At 29.0% G+C, this 21,229-nt stretch overlaps 1 protein-coding gene across 2 annotated transcripts; it reads right to left on the bottom strand.

Moving 5' to 3' along the window:
- Positions 1–3,132: 3,132 nt before the first annotated feature.
- On the bottom strand, positions 3,133–14,363 carry LOC148191464 (phosphoinositide phosphatase SAC2-like). 2 transcript variants are annotated; one of them, XM_088101483.1, is made up of 16 exons: positions 13,597–14,363; positions 11,139–11,343; positions 10,870–11,035; positions 9,992–10,217; positions 9,480–9,556; positions 9,213–9,400; positions 9,027–9,124; positions 8,781–8,914; positions 8,569–8,700; positions 7,811–8,177; positions 7,114–7,235; positions 6,850–6,963; positions 6,213–6,386; positions 5,094–5,246; positions 4,175–4,259; positions 3,133–3,609 (listed from the first exon to the last, which is right to left on the bottom strand). In XM_088101483.1, exons 1-16 carry the CDS (start codon positions 13,705–13,707, stop codon positions 3,508–3,510), a joined length of 2,454 nt encoding a protein of 817 aa, XP_087957609.1. In that variant the 5' UTR covers positions 13,708–14,363; the 3' UTR covers positions 3,133–3,507. The 2 variants fall into 2 exon arrangements, with proteins under 2 accessions (XP_087957609.1, XP_087957610.1); XM_088101484.1 differs by having other exon boundaries at positions 8,569–8,697.
- Between the last annotated feature and the right edge of the window lie 6,866 nt (positions 14,364–21,229).

Genomic DNA, 21,229 nt, shown 5'->3' with positions numbered 1-21,229 from the left:
TGAGTTTTACTTTTTTTAGGCTAACGGGTCAGTCAACCAGCAGGCCCAATTAAAAGATGGACAACCAACGAACAAGCCCAGTAACAGAAGGCCAACCAATGAGCACGACTAATAAAAAGGATTGTTTTCGAGAACATTATTTCTTTGTCTGAAATTAACCTTTGTTTAAATTGAAATAGTGAGTGATGTAAGTTCACTACTATAATATATATATATATATATATATATATATATATATATATATATATATATATATATATATATATATATATATGGTTTAACTTCCATGTTTTAATTTACAAAATATCCTCATCCAGTAATCTTAATAACATAATTTATTGTATAAGTTAAGCAACAAGTTAGATTAGATACAAATATATATTTACCATTTGACTCGAAAAAAAATCATTTATTACTAGTTGGATATTTGTTTAAAAAAATATTTGCAAGTTTAAAAAAATATGTAAATATTCGTAAATATCCAAAAATATTTAAAAATTATATTTTATTAACTTTTAAAATTAAATTAAATTTTAATTTTAATTAAATTTAACTTAATAAATATAATTAGATTTTAATTTTAATTAAATTTAACTTAATAAAATATATATTAAATTTTTATTTTTATGTATCTAATCTTCTTTCAAACAACTTAAGTTAGAAATAAATACATTAAAAGAAGGTAAAGATTACAACCTTACAAGAACACTTGTATAACATTAACCTTTAATAAAACAAAAACAGTTATTTATGATAATATTACACACAGGCATCCTACAAACCTTGTCTACACCGCAAGTCAGAATCACAAATTAGATTTACAGCAAAAGTAAGAAACAAAAACACCTTAGTTCAGATTTTGAATACAAAAAACCATAGTCCTTCACTCATTAGCCTCATCCAACCATTGCTTGAATCCTTGTAGACTTGATTTTAACACGTTGATGTTCTTTGTCTTCCAAGAATGTTTACTTGTTTTCTTTCCTTTCACACCAGTATTCTGAATGTCTATTATTTTATTTGAAAATGAAACTAAACTCATTTATATACAAAAACACAATTATAAAAATTTTAATCAATTATGTCAATAATATAATTGATTAAAACAGATAACCAACTTTTTTTACATGTATTTTTAACCTATTTAACAATTAGTTAATAACCTAATAATCCTAACTTCTTCAAATAGGAAATCATCAAAAATATTTTTCAAATTTTAAAAATAATAAAAAGTAAGATAGATTAATGTCAAATGAATATAAAGAATTTGTGTCAAATTTTTTTATCTGAAAATGATATATTAATACAAATTTTTTGATAATGTTTTAATACAGTATATACGTCTCATTTTTTTCATTAAGTTTAGATCACAATAACAAATAAATAATAAGTCAATAAAAAATGACACGTATATTATATTAAAATATTGTAAAAAATTATGTGTCAAAATATATTTTTTTCTGTTACATAAAAAAAAGTTATGCAAAAATACTATAATTTATTCACTAACATATATAATTTTGTGTTCATTTATTACCTCTCATGTAATCATCTATTCATATCAACATCTCAATCACTTAACTTTACTTCAAAAAAAGATTTGTGTTGAATTAAATTAAGAGATTCCCATATGTTACACCACATTTTAAGTTGTCATACCAACAAATCTATATAATACCAGCATATCTACCATGTGCCAAGATAAATCCTTATGACTTATGATAAATATGTAATTGTTTTTACATATTAGGTCATAAAAATTACCTAAAAATTATCTTCTATTCTTACCATTTAGATATTTTCTTCTCTATCAACCCAATATCAACAAAAGTTAAGATATTTATATACAATATCAAATTTCACATACAACTTAAACATTTCGACATTATATTCTCTTCCTGAAAATAATTATATTTATAACCAATCACATGTCATATTACAATACAATCATCATATATTGTTATTCATACACATCTCAACTCAACTCATATTTCGTTCCATATAATACATAATTTACATTATATATTTCAATTTCTATATATATTTCATTCCACATAATACATAATTCACATAATAACTCATATTTCAAATTTACCATTCAAAACCATGTATCCCAACATAAAATAAATATCAATAAATTTTAATTCAACAATCATCACGCTATAATGACAATTTTATAAATATATAGTGAAATATAAACAACATTGCATTTATAAACATTTAGAAGCATGTTATTTAAAGCGTATAAAAACGTTCATTTTATTCGAAAAATTAAGCGTTTCTAAATTCTCCTACTCCCCCTCACCATTATGCTTACTCGCTCAGCCAATGATCATTGTTGCTCAATGAACAGGTTTTCAATAAATTGAATTTTTCCAATAACTAAATCTCAAGATTTTCAAATAAAGAAATTTTACATATGTGGGGAAACAATTAAACAAAATTACATATTGTATCAAATTATTCTTAAAAAATGTTTCAATTTTTTTTTCATAAACATAATTGAGTTATTTATTTATGAATAAATCTATTTTTAACTATATTACTCACCTGCAAATATTTCGATTTTAACTACCAAAACATACAACATTTATCTAACTCGATTAAAATATTCTTAAACTGGCTTTTTCGTGTCTTCAAATTTAAGATATTTTTAATTAATTTATACTTAATAAGAAAGTTAGTTTATAAGTTTTATTGTGTTTTCAAAATTATCGTAACAGTTTTTTAGATTTATCATTTACTGTTGACTGATAAGAGACCAAGAGTCTTAAAAAAAATAGTTTTATACTTTTGGATTTGAGTTTATTTAATTTTTCAAAATGAAAAATTATATGAGCTAATTCAATGAAGAATGTTTTAAATGGTAAAAAAATGTTCAAAGGGTGGCAACGTTACTCAAATTGAATAAAAAATTTATCATTGATCTTCATCTCTCGTAAATTGCTTGCAAAAATGCACACCTTTCTGCACTTTCCTCCTCACTGCCTCGTTTGAAAGAACAGATACTTAAAAAAGCTTAACCAGCTTAATTTTTATTTAAAGAAAACTTTATATATAGAAAAGTTATTTCCTCTCTCTCCAGCCTCTCATAACATCTGTTCAAAGCCAAAGGAAATAGAACCTCAAATATCCAAAGGAACCAAAAATGTTGTCTGCATATGATTTATTGAACAGTTATAACCTCAGAAGCAGCTATGCATTTTTTTGGTTTTTCACTTTAAATTATGTACAGAGTTGATGATGATGATATTGCGGTAAGTTTTGGGAGGAAGAAAAATGAATTACCTATTAACATCTACCGTTACCTCCCAAATGGATGCTATTGAAGGAAAACTATAATGAGTAACTCAAATGTTGTTGCCCCCATGAACAAAACTCAGCCTGTCAGCTGCTGCCACTGCTATTTGTCTGCTTTTGGATGATGATATTCTTACCATTTTTTATTTATGTACAGCAAGTCAGAAGCCCCCAAATCCTTCGGATGGGATCATAATAGTTAAGACACTATATTCTCCAAGCAAAATGCATCTCTTCTTCATTTACCCAACGTTCAAACCTTTCACTGTACTTCCTATCTTTGTTCAGTTCTTCTGCACTCTGCCTTCCCTGAAATACATTCAAGCAGATTTTAGCCACCACTTGGCTTCATGCAAGACAAGAATGTACTAAACATCATTGAAAAATGTCTTTAACACCAACATTCACATGTGTTGTCTCGGACTTTACATGAGAATGTGTGATTGGATGGTAGGATAAATTGGTTTTACACTGACATTGGACATTTATCATAGTTGAATGTAGGAAAATGAATGTACTTATACAGTTTGATTCTGAGAATTTTTAGTGCAGAAGATGGTAGAGGATTTGTGGTAAAAATTGAGGTCCCAGTTGCTGAAACTAGGCTCTCAATACTTGTAAATATAATGCTAATGTATTTGCATTGTCAAGTTGATCTTCTAAGTTCTAAACACAAGTTCAGAAGCAAATGTGATATTCAGAACAATTTATAGGGCATACAAGAATTACAGACAGAAAGGCCCTATTGTTGTTTAAGGCTTTGGAAGTTATCTTCCTTTGTTTCTTCTTAGAAAACTCTTAGTGAATCATATTTCGTCCTCAGAGGAAGTGATATGTTATTCAGTAATGGCTCTGCAAACTAACATACACTGACCTTAAGGCTGGATCCAGATTCACTAGCAGATGTCTCGGTGGTTACTAGTTCATTTGCGATATTCTCCGAGGAGATGCTGGTTGACCTGTAAAACCAACAACATTGGCATTTGTCAACAACAAAACCTTGAAAAATGCAGACTAATCCCGAGCTCAAGAACGGGGTTTTTACTCCAAAATATTGATATTACTTAAATTTCTCGACTGTTTTTATTCAAATATACAGCAAAACAAGCATTGAAAAGAAAAAGATAAGAACTTCTTACTACTTCTTCATTGTCCTTCAACAATAACAACAAAGTCATGTGCCAGTGGGTGAGCACTTAGTCTGAGAATCCATTGAGGACTTTGCACATGGTGCAAGTATTGCTCACTCTAAGAAAACAACTAAAAAGGAAATCCATCCCCTCCTAATTTCACTTGAGGATTCACTTCAGTACAAAACCCAAGACTAACATTTTACTACAATCTAAAGATAAAATCCTTTCACTAATATGCTCAATTGAAAGAGGTGAGTGAAGGTTTCCAGATATAACACCAGATAGACACTTTAACATTTGCTAAGCTAGATAAAATGCTTTCCCTCCCTCTAATTATCTCCCCTAAAGTCAAAATCTTGCTTCCCATAAGTCATAATTGCACAATATCTGGGTATTGCATAAAGAAAAGGAAGGCACAACTCCATCACTCTCTCCTCATCAAAATTTTAATTCAAAGATGAACCTCACAAATTCAATGAAATATACAATTCTGTAATAAAAGCATTCTTATTCACTCACCCATTTAACATGTGCCTCTGCACCTTTGATCAAAGATTCAAGGAAAGCATAACACAATGGTGAAGAAAAGACCATAGTTTAAAATCACTGTAATTAAAGATGGCAAGGGTATGTGATTACTAATCAAAGTTTTAGAACTACCTTTCAAGTAATTCCTCTTCACAGGAATTTCCAGAAGAAGAAAGCCAGTCCACATCAAGGAAATTGGAGCAGTCACATGCATCACCATGTTCATCGTAACAAATATGACCACTCTCACAATTTTTGCCCTTGACCATTCCTCCGTATATCTGCCTGTATGATTTGAAAAAACAAAAACGGTCAAAAAACTTGGATTTATTTAGTAAATCATATCAGCTCAAACTATGGAGCATAGTACACATAAAAGACCAGGTTACTAAGGTGCCTGACTCATTCTCCTCTATATTCTCTTGTGAAGGGCAAATCAAATGTAACAAAAACAAGATACGTTATTATTAACAAATCTGAAATAAGCACTCAGTAGTAGTAGTATTTACAAAAGATTAAGGCAGCAGCTTATTATTTTACACTTCTTTAAAAAAATTGCTTCTAACAAACTTGGAGTAGAAAAAACCTACCACCTAGCAAAATATGATGCTGTCATGCTGACCCGTGTTAAATAAGTTTGGGAACTTTAAAATATTTAAAACACTTGAAATTATAGGAATTTAGATGAGACTGAAATATATCTTAGTGATGTGATACATCATACAAAAAACACTAATCCCTCTTTATGACATAATATTTCTCTAATAAGGAAATAATCATTATACATGATGAAACTTGAAAACCACTTCTAAGAGAACATCTAAAAATAAGATACTCTATAAAACAAATAAAAATGACACAAGAATCTTCTAAGTAATAATGCTTAAGGAAGGGTTTCCTGGGGATACACAAAAATCTTTCATTTCTCCTCCCACAATTAAAATATAATAAAAAATTCCAGACAGTCGTGAGGTTTGCATGAAATACTTTTTAAACAAGAGATTATGTGGGCCTAATCCACCCTCCTTTACAGGACCTAGTGCCCTACAAAGCATGTAGCAACTGATAGCATGGTTCCTCCTACGACCCTAGATAACCTATCATATAATTCAGTAGAGTGAATGCAGTTCAAATAAGAAACCCAGTTCTGCCTAACTCTGAGGCTGTGTTATTATCAAATTTTCAGCTGGCCTTTCAGATAAGTTACATTACGTGCCTTAATTTAGCATGCAAAATGCCAACTTAGCATACCTGCAATGACAAATATCACTTCCACAAATAAAGATATCCGGCGTAGATCCCAAGCGGAAATGCTTATCAGGTTTTTCAGATGATTCCTGACAATTTGTATCATTCAAGTTCCTAATGGAAGCATCACTTTCACCGAGAATGTTACCATCTGATAGAGATCTCGTAATAGTTGACCTGCCAATATAAAGGAAAAGCGTCAATCTTCTCACAAAGAAATACTTAAAGACAATATCATTTAATAAAATCCACAAGGAACAAATAACTTGTACTCATTTGCTTTCATCCTCAAAAGACAAGAGTAAATTTGAGATTACGCTTTGCCTATATAATATTTCTATTACATAGATTTTAAGTCAAAGCAAACACCATCAATACTACTGAAACTACATACACTGATTTGAAAAGGTATTCTCTCACTCAAATCATCAATATCTATCTATATGCTTGAACAATATTTTCAGCTTGAGAATCACGCTCAAAGTTAAAAGATGGATCCAAACAGAAAAATTATAACTGAAGTTTGTCAAAAAATATCAGAAGTTCATATATGCGAATTAAATTCTTGAAAATTTAAAACTCAACGCTTGATTAAATGAAAAGGACAAAAACTAGTGCAACTCAATAATCCACTCGTTACCTAATGCTGCCATCTGTTAAATAAAGGCCACGTCTCTTGACAGCGTAATACTGATCTGAATCAAGCTCCCACAGTGCTGGTTTTCCCTGTTGCGGCTGAAAATGACCCAAGAATCTGACCCAAACAATAACATAAACAACAATAGCCATCTCATTTTAATACACTCCACTTACAAAAACTGCTTGTGTTTACTCTATAAACCATATTAGATATGGAAACAATTGTGCAAAAATACAATTAAACAAATGGGCTTATTTAGCTTACAAGTTAATTGCTTTTTGTTTATCACCATCTAAATATGTGTTGTTGTAATAACGTTGTAGGGTTCGAATAAATTCCTGGGACTGTGTTGCTGCCTTCCATTGACCTCTTCTTTCAGAAAATATCTAAATAGCATCCCAATCACAATATAAAGGAGTGAGCGGTAATCACTAATCAGAAAAAAATTTCATGCAAGGAAAACATAACAAGTGGCAAATTTAGATCTCCCTTTCAAAACTTTGGGAAAATTGTGATGGCCTCTCTAGTAAATTAATCATTAAGGTTAAATATCAATGGTTGTTTGAGCTATTTCAGAACTTTTAAATAAACTTTTAGGTCCTTTAAACAACTATAATTCAGTATCTTGATTAGGGTTTTGCCAAGGTTATAAAATAATCCAGATTCAGTATAAGTTTTAAAAATATAGGGAGCCTATTTAAACAAGAATTATGTAATAGTAATAACTGCATGCATACAATCAACCAAACCAACAACAAATTAAACACTATAGCAGAAAGTTGTGAATCAAATACATGTCTGGAAAAAGAGGCATATGTTCACTGGAGACAACCTAATAAAAGCAACAAGCTTGCAGCTTAGATTAACTTGCGTCATTTTGGATTCCATCTTACACTTTGGACGCAGTCATGCAGAATTTCTGAATGGTATAAAGTCAAAACTCCTAAACTAGAGAGATTACCTTGTTGTGTGCTGCAGAACCCCCATATTGAAAGGCTAATGTGTCTCCCATGGACTCATAGACTTCCATTAATTCCCCAGCCAAAGGGTTATCAAGATCAATATGTTCAGATTCAATAAATCCTAAAACTTGAAGCTGACGTCCAAGTGCAGCCAGTCCATAAGCATATTGAGCAACATTGGTACGATCTAAACAGTCTATGCAGTTAGTCCTCAACACCCCGGATTGAAGCATCTGGGGTTTGACACTGTAATCTTTGTTCTCATCATCCCTATAATAACAGTTGCTAATTTCTGTTTCTGTATCAACATTATTCTTATTTATGTTGGCTTCTTCTGTGATACAGTGATCAATGACATTGTTATTCCTGCATTATATTACAAAAAAGATCATCAACAAATGATAGTAAAAAAACAACCATTCATGAGTTTTTACCTAACAGCTTATGCTTTTAGAAGACTTGGTGCACAACACAATTTCAAAACTTTCAGGACTAAAAGGTTTCAACACATGGTAGGATCAGCATGTGCATTGTCTGTGCTTCAGGCCCAGAAAGCTCATTCACAATGGGCATTTTACTTAAGATATTAATTAAAAAATACAAGAATCTTCACCTAATAGCTCAAGCTTTTTGAGGGAGTTACTCCATGACAAATAATATTAGTAGCAATAACATCGAGGCAAAAACAATTGTAGAGTAATCAAATGAAATGTCAAGTTGCATAATTAGTACAAAAGTAAACTGGACCGAAACTTACTCAGAGTAGGAATATTGGGATAATCCATCTAGCCTCATATTTGGGGTCACTGGAGAGTAGAAGATGCCTGTCAGCTTCAGAGCATATGCAGCCACTTTTCCCAGCTGTCCCAATACATTAGTAGCTTTGCTGCTAAAGGTCATTGATTTAATAAAATAACACCCCATGAATAAACCTGAACCGGATGGACAAAAAAGGGAAGAGTAAGTTACCATCTTGAATGCCGATGCAGATCCCAATGAAGGAACCTCAAGCGATCTTCCCCGCTCAAACTTTTATTAATATACCTAACGGCATTTGCAAACTCGGCTCGCAGAATAGTTTCTCGAGGCCTCTTCTCACGTGTCTTAAACAGAGAAGACAAAAGAATATATAAGGTAGAAAATCTTTTGGTTTAGAGAAATGGAAAAGAAAAGAAACTTGCTTAACGGTTCAGTTACATATATGGAAATGCCTACCTTTATCAAGTTCAGAATAATAATTGGCTTTCCATATCTTTTGACAAGATTATCAAAATGAAGTCTTGTGGCCTCATAAGTAGAGTCCTTTCTTGATACTGAAGAAAAGTAAAGAAAATGAGCAATCAGCACAAATTTTAAAACAAAATAAGTAGCAGAGGATAGTTGCTTCCATATCATACATACATATAATGTCCGGTTTTATATTCAATCTAGAGGCTTCCTGAGACCAGAACAGAGGGATTGAACCCCTGTTCTGCACCACGGAACTGATTTGCATAGGGTGTCCATCACGAGCTTCTGTAAAGACTATCTGCTCTGTCTCAACATCATTAGCTACTCTACCCTTTTCATTAACTCCTCGTTTCAAATATCTGCACAAGTGCATTGATATGAAATAAAATGCAATTTTAATCTTAACAAACATGAGAAAAGCCTAAAAAATATATAAACCTGGTCCCAGCATAATGCCGTGAGCGCCTAGCAATGATAGTCAAGTTGAACTCACTGTCAGATATGGAAAGTTTGACCTACATACCATAACGCTTGTCAACAAGATAACTTTCTTGGAATACGTAATACTAGTATTTTTCTAGCACTACTAAGATGAATCTAGAAGCCAATAAATGAGTAACCATTAAAAGTTAGTCAGCAATAAAATGTTAGAAAAACTTCCTAAGGTAAATTTAATCAAACCTGGACTTGAGGAATGAATTTCCCAATGTAGTACAACTAAAAAACTAATAATTTATGGTTTAATAAATGCAGCATGAACTATATTAAAGGAAATGCAAACAAATAAGATTAGTTTCACTCCACAGAAAAATTGGTGTTAGCTACTCAAATCATATATCAGGCTAAGAAACAGGTAAAACATTCACGACTCACTAGCAATACCATTAACTACAGTGGTTACCTTCAAAAAATATCTGTTAGTTAGCCAACAAAGAAAATTTCAAATGTACCTGTTTAAAAAATCCATGTACTAAGGCTACAGTCCATGAAGTATTCTGGAGATTATTCCTGATTCCACGAGTCAAGAACTCATTCCAAACAAAAAGGGTATCATATAGTGATTGCCCTGTAGTATTATGATCAGATAAGTTGCGTTGAAGACTAAACATAACATTGTAGGAGTAGCTGAAAAAGAAGTCCTTCGCAAGATCCACACTGCATAGAAGCTTCTTGTATCTAAATCACCACAGAAGAAAGAGCAAAGCCCATTAATAAGATGGTTTTTACATAAATAAATAAAAGTGAAAGAAATTGATTGAAATCAACTTATGAAACCGATAACTCTAACCAAACGTATCAAAAAATTAAAAATAAAGTGATCTCCCAGTTGAACTTGAAACCTTGGCAATACCTTCTCTCAATCAAAAAGTTACATAACAGCAATGAAGATTGCTCCTGTACATTTGCAGGAAATTAAATGACAATAAATGTAGAACAAAGGAGGTATACACTATACAATATACATATTACATGACTCCAAAACCTTGAAGAAGCATTACTGATTCTATTTCACAACTAAGAGATGATTAAAGTGTACCACAGAAAGAAAGATGAGAAGGTTGCTCTGAAGAAGCCCACATTGTGGATACAGACTGAAGAGAGACAATCAACATATACAGTACACATAAACACTCCAAAATGTATAATTTCAACACAACTATGCTCTAACAGAATGTTTTAACAGCGCAGTGTAATGAACTCAATAAAAAATTGTAATTCATAACATCTAAGTACAATGGAAAAAGTATACTTCTCAACGCTACACTCTACATTTCTCTTTAAATTTGCCATAGACACATTACAATTACATGCAAAATTGACTAAAGACCTGTTCTCATCCTTAGAATAAGCCATTTTGGATCGCACGGTAGAATGTGGAATTGGAACCATTTCGCTCTTTGTGATAGCATATATATTGTGACCACAGATTGTGCCGATCTTCCTTCGCTTCGTTATAAGCAGCATGTAATATGGTTCAAGAAATTTGATAAATCCTAATCACATGAAAAAAATTATTATCTATTCTGATGAAAATGGTGGGGAACAAGCCTAGGATAATAATAACAATTTAGATCTTATACAGAAATAGAAAAATACCAATGATTCCATAGCAAGTTGTTACAAATTTAAGCCCTCCTGTAGACTTGTTTCCTTCATGTACCCGCCTCAGAAGGTCACAACACTCAATTTCTGAGTATATTGCTGAATCTTCAACGATATTCAATTCAGATGGTTCCAATCTGTCAATCTTTAAGACCCTCCAAAATGTTCTGTTTTTGTCTCTTCCGATCATGTAAAATTTCTGAGTGTAGAAAAGTTGTAAGACCACAATGATAGTGCTTTGTAGTTATATTATGTGCATAGACAAAAATTTTAAAAAATATTAATAAAGGAAAAGAACACCTCGGCTAACATTCTGTGTAGCACTAATAAAAACAACTAAATTTAATGGCAAACTTATTTCTAAAACAATTGAAAGTAGTTTTATTTTCTAACATAACAAAAACCAGCATAATAGTCATTTAATGCATACAGGTGTCAAGGGATGGTGTCAATATGAACCTAAATGTCAAATGAGAAATAGTTTTACTTAGTTCAGATTTAGAGGGTGGGTTTTAAGCACTATGCAGTTTCCAGACATTGTGACAATGCCACATTGAGCATGCAAGGTTATAAACAATTGCATACATATTACATGTTGCGCATGGAATGTATATGAAATGAGCAATTTATTGCTTGAACCAGACACTACGCTTTCTGTAAACCCAAACAACTTCAGAAGGTGTCATTCTCACATAGTTATAACATAATAAATCCAAAGTAGAAAACGAAAACAACATTCTACCCAGAGAACAACAATCAACATCATTATATTACCATTTCAAACAAAAAGGATGGTTGATAGACCAAGAGACAATGATGTGAAAGCACGTGACAAATGAGGGTGACATGAGTGAGAAGATCAAGTGATTAACGTCAAACAAAATTCAGATGCTAACTCTATCAACCTTTCTCATTTAGGTCTCGTTTCCCACTAAAACAGTTTAATTATATTGTTTTTTATTCTACATTTTTTCACTTTTGCTCCGATTTAATCGAAGCTTCTGAACAAGGCTACTCATTTTTTTCGAGATTGAGGGGAATAAGACAGAACATACCAGCAGTGGCTTTAGACAGAAAAAACAAAAATATGTGAGAGTGGAGGCAAATGAAGGTGACAGGATCTATAAGAAACAAGAAGTGAAATTTAATTCTTTCCTTTTTAGGTCTCCTTTCCTGAATAAGAATGTAACACTTTAATAAAATGATTTTAGTTAACTTTTTTTTCCTTTGCCCCATTTTCATAAAAATTTCTGGATATATTTAGAAGGCTACTCAATTTTGCATTACAGAGGAGAGCAGGACAAAATGGACAAGCAATGGCTTTGAGATGGAAAACATAAACGATGTGAAAGTAAGACATAAATGAAGGTGACACATTCATGAGAAGATTAACATTGACAACTTTACTTTATTTTCCTTCAAGGTCGGTCTCATTTTCCTGAATAAGAATGTAGCAGTTTAGTTCAATAATTAAGGTTCCTTTTCTTACCTTTATCCCTTTTCATCAAAATTTCTGCATATATTTCACATCATTTTTTTTGGGATAGAGGGTAGTATGAGAAGAACAGAAATGAAGTGGCCACCTTTTCATGACAAACTTCAGCAATTTCGAATTCCAAAATAAAAAACTGAAACCAAAATATATTCCAGATCCGACCAGATGCATGAAATTGATGAAAGAAAATAAAAAAACAATAACCCTGGTTTCCCAATGAATGCTTGTTAAACACTCAATCAGTAGATATCACAAAATTTTGCAGTAAGATCCAATGAATTTGGTGTCAACAAGCTCAAAGTGGACAACAAAGTTTAGGTGTTTAATAATCCATTATACACAAGTAAACCAAAAATATTTAGGGGGAAAATAAACAAAAGGCAGTGTAAACATAGTCAGACAATAAATACAATCTAAAAACAGTGGGGTTAAAGAAGTCCACGAACAGTTGTTCTGCAAATCATTTAATACTGACATTTATTTAACCTCACAAGCATCATGACGAAAACAAATGAAAGTTACAAATAACTACTTTGAATGATTGAAGTCAGGCACAACTCATCAATGCCTTATGGTGAAACGAAATCCACAAGAATCCAGACAAGACAATAGCTCATAAAACCAATCTCACAAGGACATGTATCCAAATCCCAAATGGAAAGCTCCTCATATAGAAAACCAAACTTTCCACATGACTTTGGTTCCTTTTCCCAATGCAAAAACATTATGATTCATCGCTGAATTTGTGCACATAATCATGAATTCGACAAGGGAAAGAAAGGAAAGAAATTCAAGAATCAAACCCAAACAAAACAACATCTTAAATCTTAAATCAATAAAAGAAAAAATAAACATGCTGAACTGAAAAGAAATTCATATCTAGATCATGGTCAAAAAATAATGTATCTGTAACACACAAATCATTGATTTGAAAGAAAAAAGATTAGACGTATTTACCGAGCGAGTCTCATAGAGCCTGAACTTCTGCATATAACAAGACTTAAGGTCGGCTTCATCTGCAACAGCATCGTTCTTCTGCAGCTTCTCCTTTGTTGAATTTGAATCCATCTTCACAATTCAGATCCCGAGCCTCAAGAAGCTCGGGTTTCCAATGAGATCACCAGCAGAAAATTCGAAAAAAATCACCAACAAAGAGCTTCTGTTTGATCAAACAGAAGCTCTTCGCGCTTCCAAACACAAACAAAAAAGCACAACAAAACTCCCCCCAAAAGGCCAAGAACTTTACATCAAACACAAGCTCCAGAATACACACACCCACAAGAACTACAATACAAATCTCAAAAATTTACATCCAATGGCACATATAAAATTCCCTTAACAAAGACAATGACACCAAAAATTCAAAAGGGACAAAAAATGAAAATTAAAAAGAGAGGTTCAATTGAATCAAATCAGAAACCAAGGAGAAAGGAGGAAAAAAGCAGCTTTTTTTATGAATCTAAGAGAGTGGATGGTTTTGGGGAATGGAGAAGAAGCAGGAGCAGCTTTTGGGTCTCAGATGAAAAGGAGGTGAAAATGAGATTGTCAGGGAAGGAAGCAGAGAGGAGAAGAAAGCCACTGCATCCACACACAAAAAATAAAATTAAAAAGAAAACAAAATGAATGAATGAATGAAAATCATAATGAGAGATGCAAAGCAGTAAAACAATTTTAAAAGACAAAATTGGTGTTTTCTCTGGTTTGCGTGTTCGCATTTTCTCTCTCTACCTGTGTTCCAAAAAATTTGTCAGCATATGTGAAATGTGTGACGTTTTTCTCTCTCTTTTTTCTTAATTGTTTTTGAACCTTCTCTTTCTTTTTTAATACCAAAATAAATTTTCAATCATCTTAATTAAGATTAATTAGCTGTGTAACTGATTTTAATTATTATATTTTAATGATTTTTGTCCTAAAATACAGTTATTTAATATAACTGTCAGATATAAATGATTTTTTTTCAAGTGACAATTAATTATATAGTATTATTTTGTTGATAGTGAAAAGAGGTTTATTTAACTGAAATAATTAGTATATTTGAATAATTATTTTCAAAGTTTATTAAAATCTTACGTTAAAAAAAAAAGTTTAAATTAATTTATATAAGATAAAAAAACAGTTTTTTAGATAAATTAAAATATTTGTAAAAATATATTCTATGAGATAAACTTATTATTTATTCGTTTCTACAATATTCAAATAATATATTCAAAATAAATACTATTAAACATGCATGTTAAAAATTTAAAACTTTGATTATACATACTATTATCATTCAGTTAATTTTATCATTTAATGTTTTTCTTTTGTTATCAATTTTTGTTAATGTTTTATTAGTCTGTTAAATCCTTAACGAGATAACAAAGTATTCCAAAGAAATTTTTAAAAACAATATCATAATTATATTGATTTGAAAAACCAACAGACGGTATTTTAGTTTTTATACTGTTTTGCACATTGTCTTTTCATTAAAATATTAATGGATTGATAAAATTATAAATTTTTTAATAAATGTTATAAGTGATAAATTAAATAACAATATATGTAATTAAAGAATTTTAGTTAATTGACGTGTAAGCTGGTTAAACAATTATTAGCCTTAATCACTGATTATTTGAATTATAATAAAAGTGTTGACATATTTATAATTAAAAGTACTCCTACGTCTAATTATAAAAAATATATATTTGATATTACTATTATTATATTTCTGTAAAGAACTAACAATTAGAAAAACACAAAAAATAAATGTCAAAACATTATTTCACTTATAATAAATCAAAGCTATTTCCTAAAAAGTATAATAAAATGTGAAAAATCATGTGAGAACATTTTTTCTAAACTTTATGAATGGTTGATCACGTGATCCATAAATCACATATATTTATTTCATAGTTGGTCCAGTTATTGTTACTTAGTGATTTGGTTAAACTCATAGTTTGAAAAACATATAGCTTATTACTTCAAGCAAAAAAATTCTCAAATTAAACATATCCTTAATATCCCAACAAATTCATACATATTATCCAAATTGTAAAATAAAACATTCATAGTAAAACATCAGTTATCATTCATTAATATTTTCAAATTTTATTTGTCAAATTGTAAAATATTATAATTAATAAGTATTGTTTCGGGTATAAAATTAAAGTTAATTATCTAAATTGTGTTATTGAAGGTCTGAACGCTATCTTGAAATCCATGTGTTGGGTAGAACTAATCGTCTGAACATTTTAGAAGATATTTGCACAAGATTGTTGATAGATGGAAATTAATGATATAGTAAATACAAATCACCTATCTCAAACCTCTGTTAATAGATTTTAGTGTAAGCTTTTAATTAACACTAATTTAATCATGTACACTTCATCTTTAAATTGATTAATATTAAGATTAATATGCTTTGACTTATGACCGATCAATTTACTTGATGGTAGATCGGATTTATTAATAACTCACTAAATGATCTAAATTATAATTAATCGTTCGAAATGTAATTAACCAGACCTTTTCAATTATTTTTTAAATAAAAAGTATACCTTGTTAAATTATAACATGTGGTGATTAATTTACACATTTAGCTGGAGTATATAAAATTAGTACGTTGAATCTTTCATAATTTCTCTAATCATAGTATCTTTTTGAAGAAAAACAAAAAAGAAGAAGGGGCGTGAGTATTATTTTAATCATCCACTATGATTATGATTGTAAATAAACAATGCATTTACTTCATAACAATGGAATAGAATAAGAATATTAAATTTTAAAGAAAAATATTGAGTTGATTCCACGCAGAGAAGGAATATACTAATAGATGGCTTCAAATACCAATAATTTATGGTTTATAATATTTTTTCACATTCTTCTTTTCTTCTTTTCTTCTCCACCACGTCTCCTCTCGCTTTCTTAATCTAAGATCTAACTTTTCAATATTCTTATAAAGAAAATATATCATACATATATTAAATTAAATATTTAAAATAATCACGATAAGTTAATTTTTTTTTATGAGTGTTATTGTATCATGTAACATTTAAAACTTGATAGTAATCATTTTAATATAATATAATATCCGAACTTCCTAAAAAAAATATATTTTTAAATTAAAGATATGAGTTTTATTAAGAATATAAATTTTAAATATTTCACCTAATTTTTAATAAAAAGAGTAATAGAATATTAAAGTCTCAAACTTATGATTCTACTATTAGTTGTAAAAATAAAAACTGAAGTCTTAAATTTATGATTATAGTACTGTTTATATTATATTTTAAAATTAATTATATAAAATATATACTGTGTTTGTTTTTCTTTTATTCTTTGTATTTTTATATTCTAAAAGTTAATTTGGTGAAAAATCATATTTTTGTTACTATATTTTCTAATACGAGATATGCCAGGATATTTCTTTTCATATTAGCCACTTGTATTTTATTTTTCTTAATTTTTAATATTTTATTTTATTTTTAATTTTAGTTTTTCTTTTAGTTTAGTTTTTGAAAACTTTCTACATTTAAAAAATGCTAACATCTCATTTAATAATATAAAACTATTAAATAAAACATTATAAAATATATAAAATAAAAGAAATAGCAAAACATATATACATAATATAATAATATAGTTATCATGAAATAATAAACATAATAATAAAACATATACAAATTAGAGGACAAAATTTTTTAAAAACAAACTCATATAAAAAAAAATCACCACATGTTATAGAAATAACATCATCACTTTCCTCCATAAACACATTACTATTTACTTCCTCATACGCTCAAGTCAATAGGTGATAATTGCTAAAGAGATAAACAAACACAAAATATATAGAAGGACAAGCTAGTGTACAAAAGAGTTACTAAAGAAATCATGTTATATATACAATTTAAGCACATATAAATACAATTGATGCATATTCACATAAGACAAATGACTCTAAACTCAATTATTTAGATACATCTCATTAACATAAGAATTCATTAGAGACATGCATTTGTGGTGGTCTCTACTACTTTGTAGTGGTCTCTACTACTTTGTAGAGTCATAATCAAAGGAAGTCAAGATATCATAACCAATATTCTAATTTGATGAGGGGTCATATTATAAATATTAATGTTTTAAAAAAAAATAACCAACAAAAGTTACATAAAAGAGTTATAGTTCCATATTTTAGAGGGGATTTCTTTCTCTTTATCCCTCTTAAAAGAGAAACTTAAGAGAAAAGTTAAAGTGCTCTATAATTGGAAGATCAAATATCTTTGATCTACATTGTTTCTAATTACCAATAAAGGTGTTTATTTACCGCTTTATATAAGGTATTGGAGATTACTCAATTAGTTGAAATGATCAATTGCTTATTTGTTATTGGTATGTATAAGTGGATAATTTAACAATCTCACAATAAGTGATGCTCAGCGGCATTTATGGCATTCAGGGTCAAACTTTTCATAAAAGTGGTATTCATCAGTGTCCTGCTATTGTTTATTGTTGTATGAGATGTCAACAATTGCATTTTGTGATGAATTTGTTCAATTAATCAAATTGATACTCCTCTCTTAATACATTGGTTGAAAGAGTTTTAAAACATAGGAACTCATACTAATTTTCTTAATTATTCAAATTCTAAATTTCCTCAATCAACACAAAATCAAACAAAATCAATCAATAAAACTCGTACAACATAGGTCAAGACTAGCTTTCCTTTACTTAACTAAGCAGCTCACAAGACTCTGCACTGTGAAAATTTCTCCTAACTTGCAAGGTATCCTTCTCTAAGCGTAGAGACAACATCAAGACGATATGACCATGTCAACAAAGATATTGATCAACATGGATTCAACAAAAAATTCACACAGACACATAAAAATATGAAAAAACTAACGTACAACCAAGATTAAACAAAGAATGTGAGAAAAGAGACTCAAAACTAACTTACCCCAATAAAAAAAAGTATAAATAAACTCGTCAAAATAATCACCTTTACCATCTTAAATCTTCAATTAAATAAAAACTGATAACTTCTAAAAAAAATAAAAGAAATCATGTATTTTAAAATAATAAAATTCAATTTATAAAACTTCCATTTTATATAAATCATTTTAATATTAAATTTTACTGTTTTTAAATAAACGTCCACACTAAAATACTATTTTTTAAATCTCACGATGATGATGGTGTCACTTGGTTCAAAATTTTACTACAATCTATAGTCTATGAAAAGATAAAATAAAACAAAGTAAGGAATAAAATTTTACTAAAAAATTGTGAAAACAAATGGGGTGTTGCTCTCTCCACCACCCCAAGTGCTCCTGCACCTCCTCACTATTTTCTTTTATTCCAAAAATGCTCTGGCGCATTCCCACTATTTTCTTTTATTCCAAAAATATCCTACACCTCCCCACTATATTCAACAATCTTTCTCTTTCTCTCTCCATATTAATGGAGCATTCACATGGCTAAGATTTAAACTTGTGATATATTGTAAAATTTTATTTATACTTTCCCTTAATAAGTTTGATTCAATCTTATTTTCAGTGTTCAATATATTTTTTTTTCTCTTCAAATTACTTAATAAATGGTAAAATTTTGTTCTAAATTTCTAGAAAAATGTTTATATATATGTTTTTTTTTACATTTAATATCTACACTTTTTAACATTATATTATGTTTTAACTTACCGATATGTTTGACTCAAATAACTTGAATAAAATATTTAATTTATTAGATAAATAATATAAAAATATTATTAAATACTTAAAAAATAAAATAAAAGTTATTTGTTAAAGATTTGGAATTTATTTAGTTTTTTCGTCATTATAAATTTAGTATATAATAATAATACTTTATTATAAAGTTCGTCATTATAAAGTTAGTATATATTATTTACTATTAATATTATTATGTTTATTATTTTGTATTTGCATCTAGCTTTTAAGTTTATAAAATTGAAGTGGTAGAAGCACTAATATTGAAAATTCCTCTGAATTTTATATTTTGCAATATATCACAAGTTTAAATCTAAGTCATATCAATGTCCCATTCCATTAATACAGAGAGAGAAAGAGAAAGATTGTTGAGGATAGTGAGGAATTGTAGGGTATTTTTGGAATAAAAGAAAATAGTGGAGAGACGTAGAGTATTTTTGGAAGAAAATAGTGGAGAAGTGCAGAAACACTTGGGGTGGTGGAGGGAGCAACACCCAAACAAATGATAGCAATAGTATTCACATCTATCTATAAAATTTAGGGAGCAATTAATTTTTTTTGTTAATATTAGTCATAACTATAATAATTATGATACAGTTTTCATTGTCATGATTTTTAATATATTTAATTTTGTTTAATAAACATTGTGAAAAATTAATTTTATTTAATCCAAACCTTTTTTTTTATTTGTGCACTATTTTCTTGTGGAATCCCCACATATAAATCCAAACCATCTTAACTCCTCTGTAGGAGTTAATTGTAATAGTGAAATTATTTTAAATTGTATAATAAGAAGATTATTAAAGATAATTGTGAAATTATTTTGAATTGTTCACCTGGTCATTTGTCAATATTTATGTAGAAACATGTTACAAATATTGTTAGGGATGTACTCCATCTCAATTGATAAACCTCTTAAAATTTTATATCAAGTTATTAGAATAGTTTGAACAGAGGTTCATCCTTGTTCACCATGGTTCTGGTTTTGATTAGAGACAATTTTAAAAATGAATAAAAATTATATGTTTAATTTTCTTAAAATCAATTTATTTAATTTGACAAAAATACATGTTTTTAATCATGCATGGGAATTAAAAAAAAAATTAATAACTTGATAAGGGAAACCAATTATCAAAACTCCAATAGAAAGTGATTTTAACTATAATTGGGAAATTCATTATTAGATAAGTTCTCATGTAAAAAGAAAGACATAACAATTGTAATAATTTAGACTTTGGTAGAAAGACTCAATGAAATAGATATATTTTTTAATATGTGAATTATCTGCATTTAGATGATGTGAAAATTATCTGTTTTTTGATATATGATTTTGGATTTTTTTTTGGGCAGCTAGTGAATCAATTTAACGCATCAACCATAAAGTGAGGAAAAAAATCGCTTAATTATAAAGGTAAATTAAATATTAATTCTTTAATTATTTATTATGTGATGAAAATTAAAATATTTGAAACTGATTATCAAAAGTAATGTTAAAAGCAAAAAAAAAAACTTTAAAAGTTCATGCAAATTGAACAGTGATTGATTGGCACTTTAATTCATATTTAATTTTTAATTATGTAATCTTAATTTATATTTATTATAGTGTTAAAATACGTGCAAAATTAATTTTTATATTTAAAATAAAATTTTTGAAATCTGGTCAATTAATTTATTTAACCCACTTTGCAGTGAGTCAAACTGATAACTAATACGTTTCTAATCATACGTGGAAGTAAAATCAGATACCTTTATGAGATCATATGCAACGCAACTATGCTTTTGTTTGCAATCATATATATAATAAAAAGATTTATTTGATTTTTTTAGAAATGTAACTCCTTTACATACATATGTAATAATAACTAGTTTTTATTATATATTTTAAT

This window comes from Vigna umbellata, chromosome 11 (assembly GCF_029865625.1).
Source record: "Vigna umbellata cultivar VRB3 chromosome 11, Vumbellata_1.0, whole genome shotgun sequence".
In the NCBI taxonomy this organism is placed as follows: Eukaryota; Viridiplantae; Streptophyta; class Magnoliopsida; order Fabales; family Fabaceae; genus Vigna; species Vigna umbellata.
The sequence above is the reverse complement of the archived record's forward strand: the minus strand, read 5'-3'. Positions and strand labels throughout refer to the sequence as shown.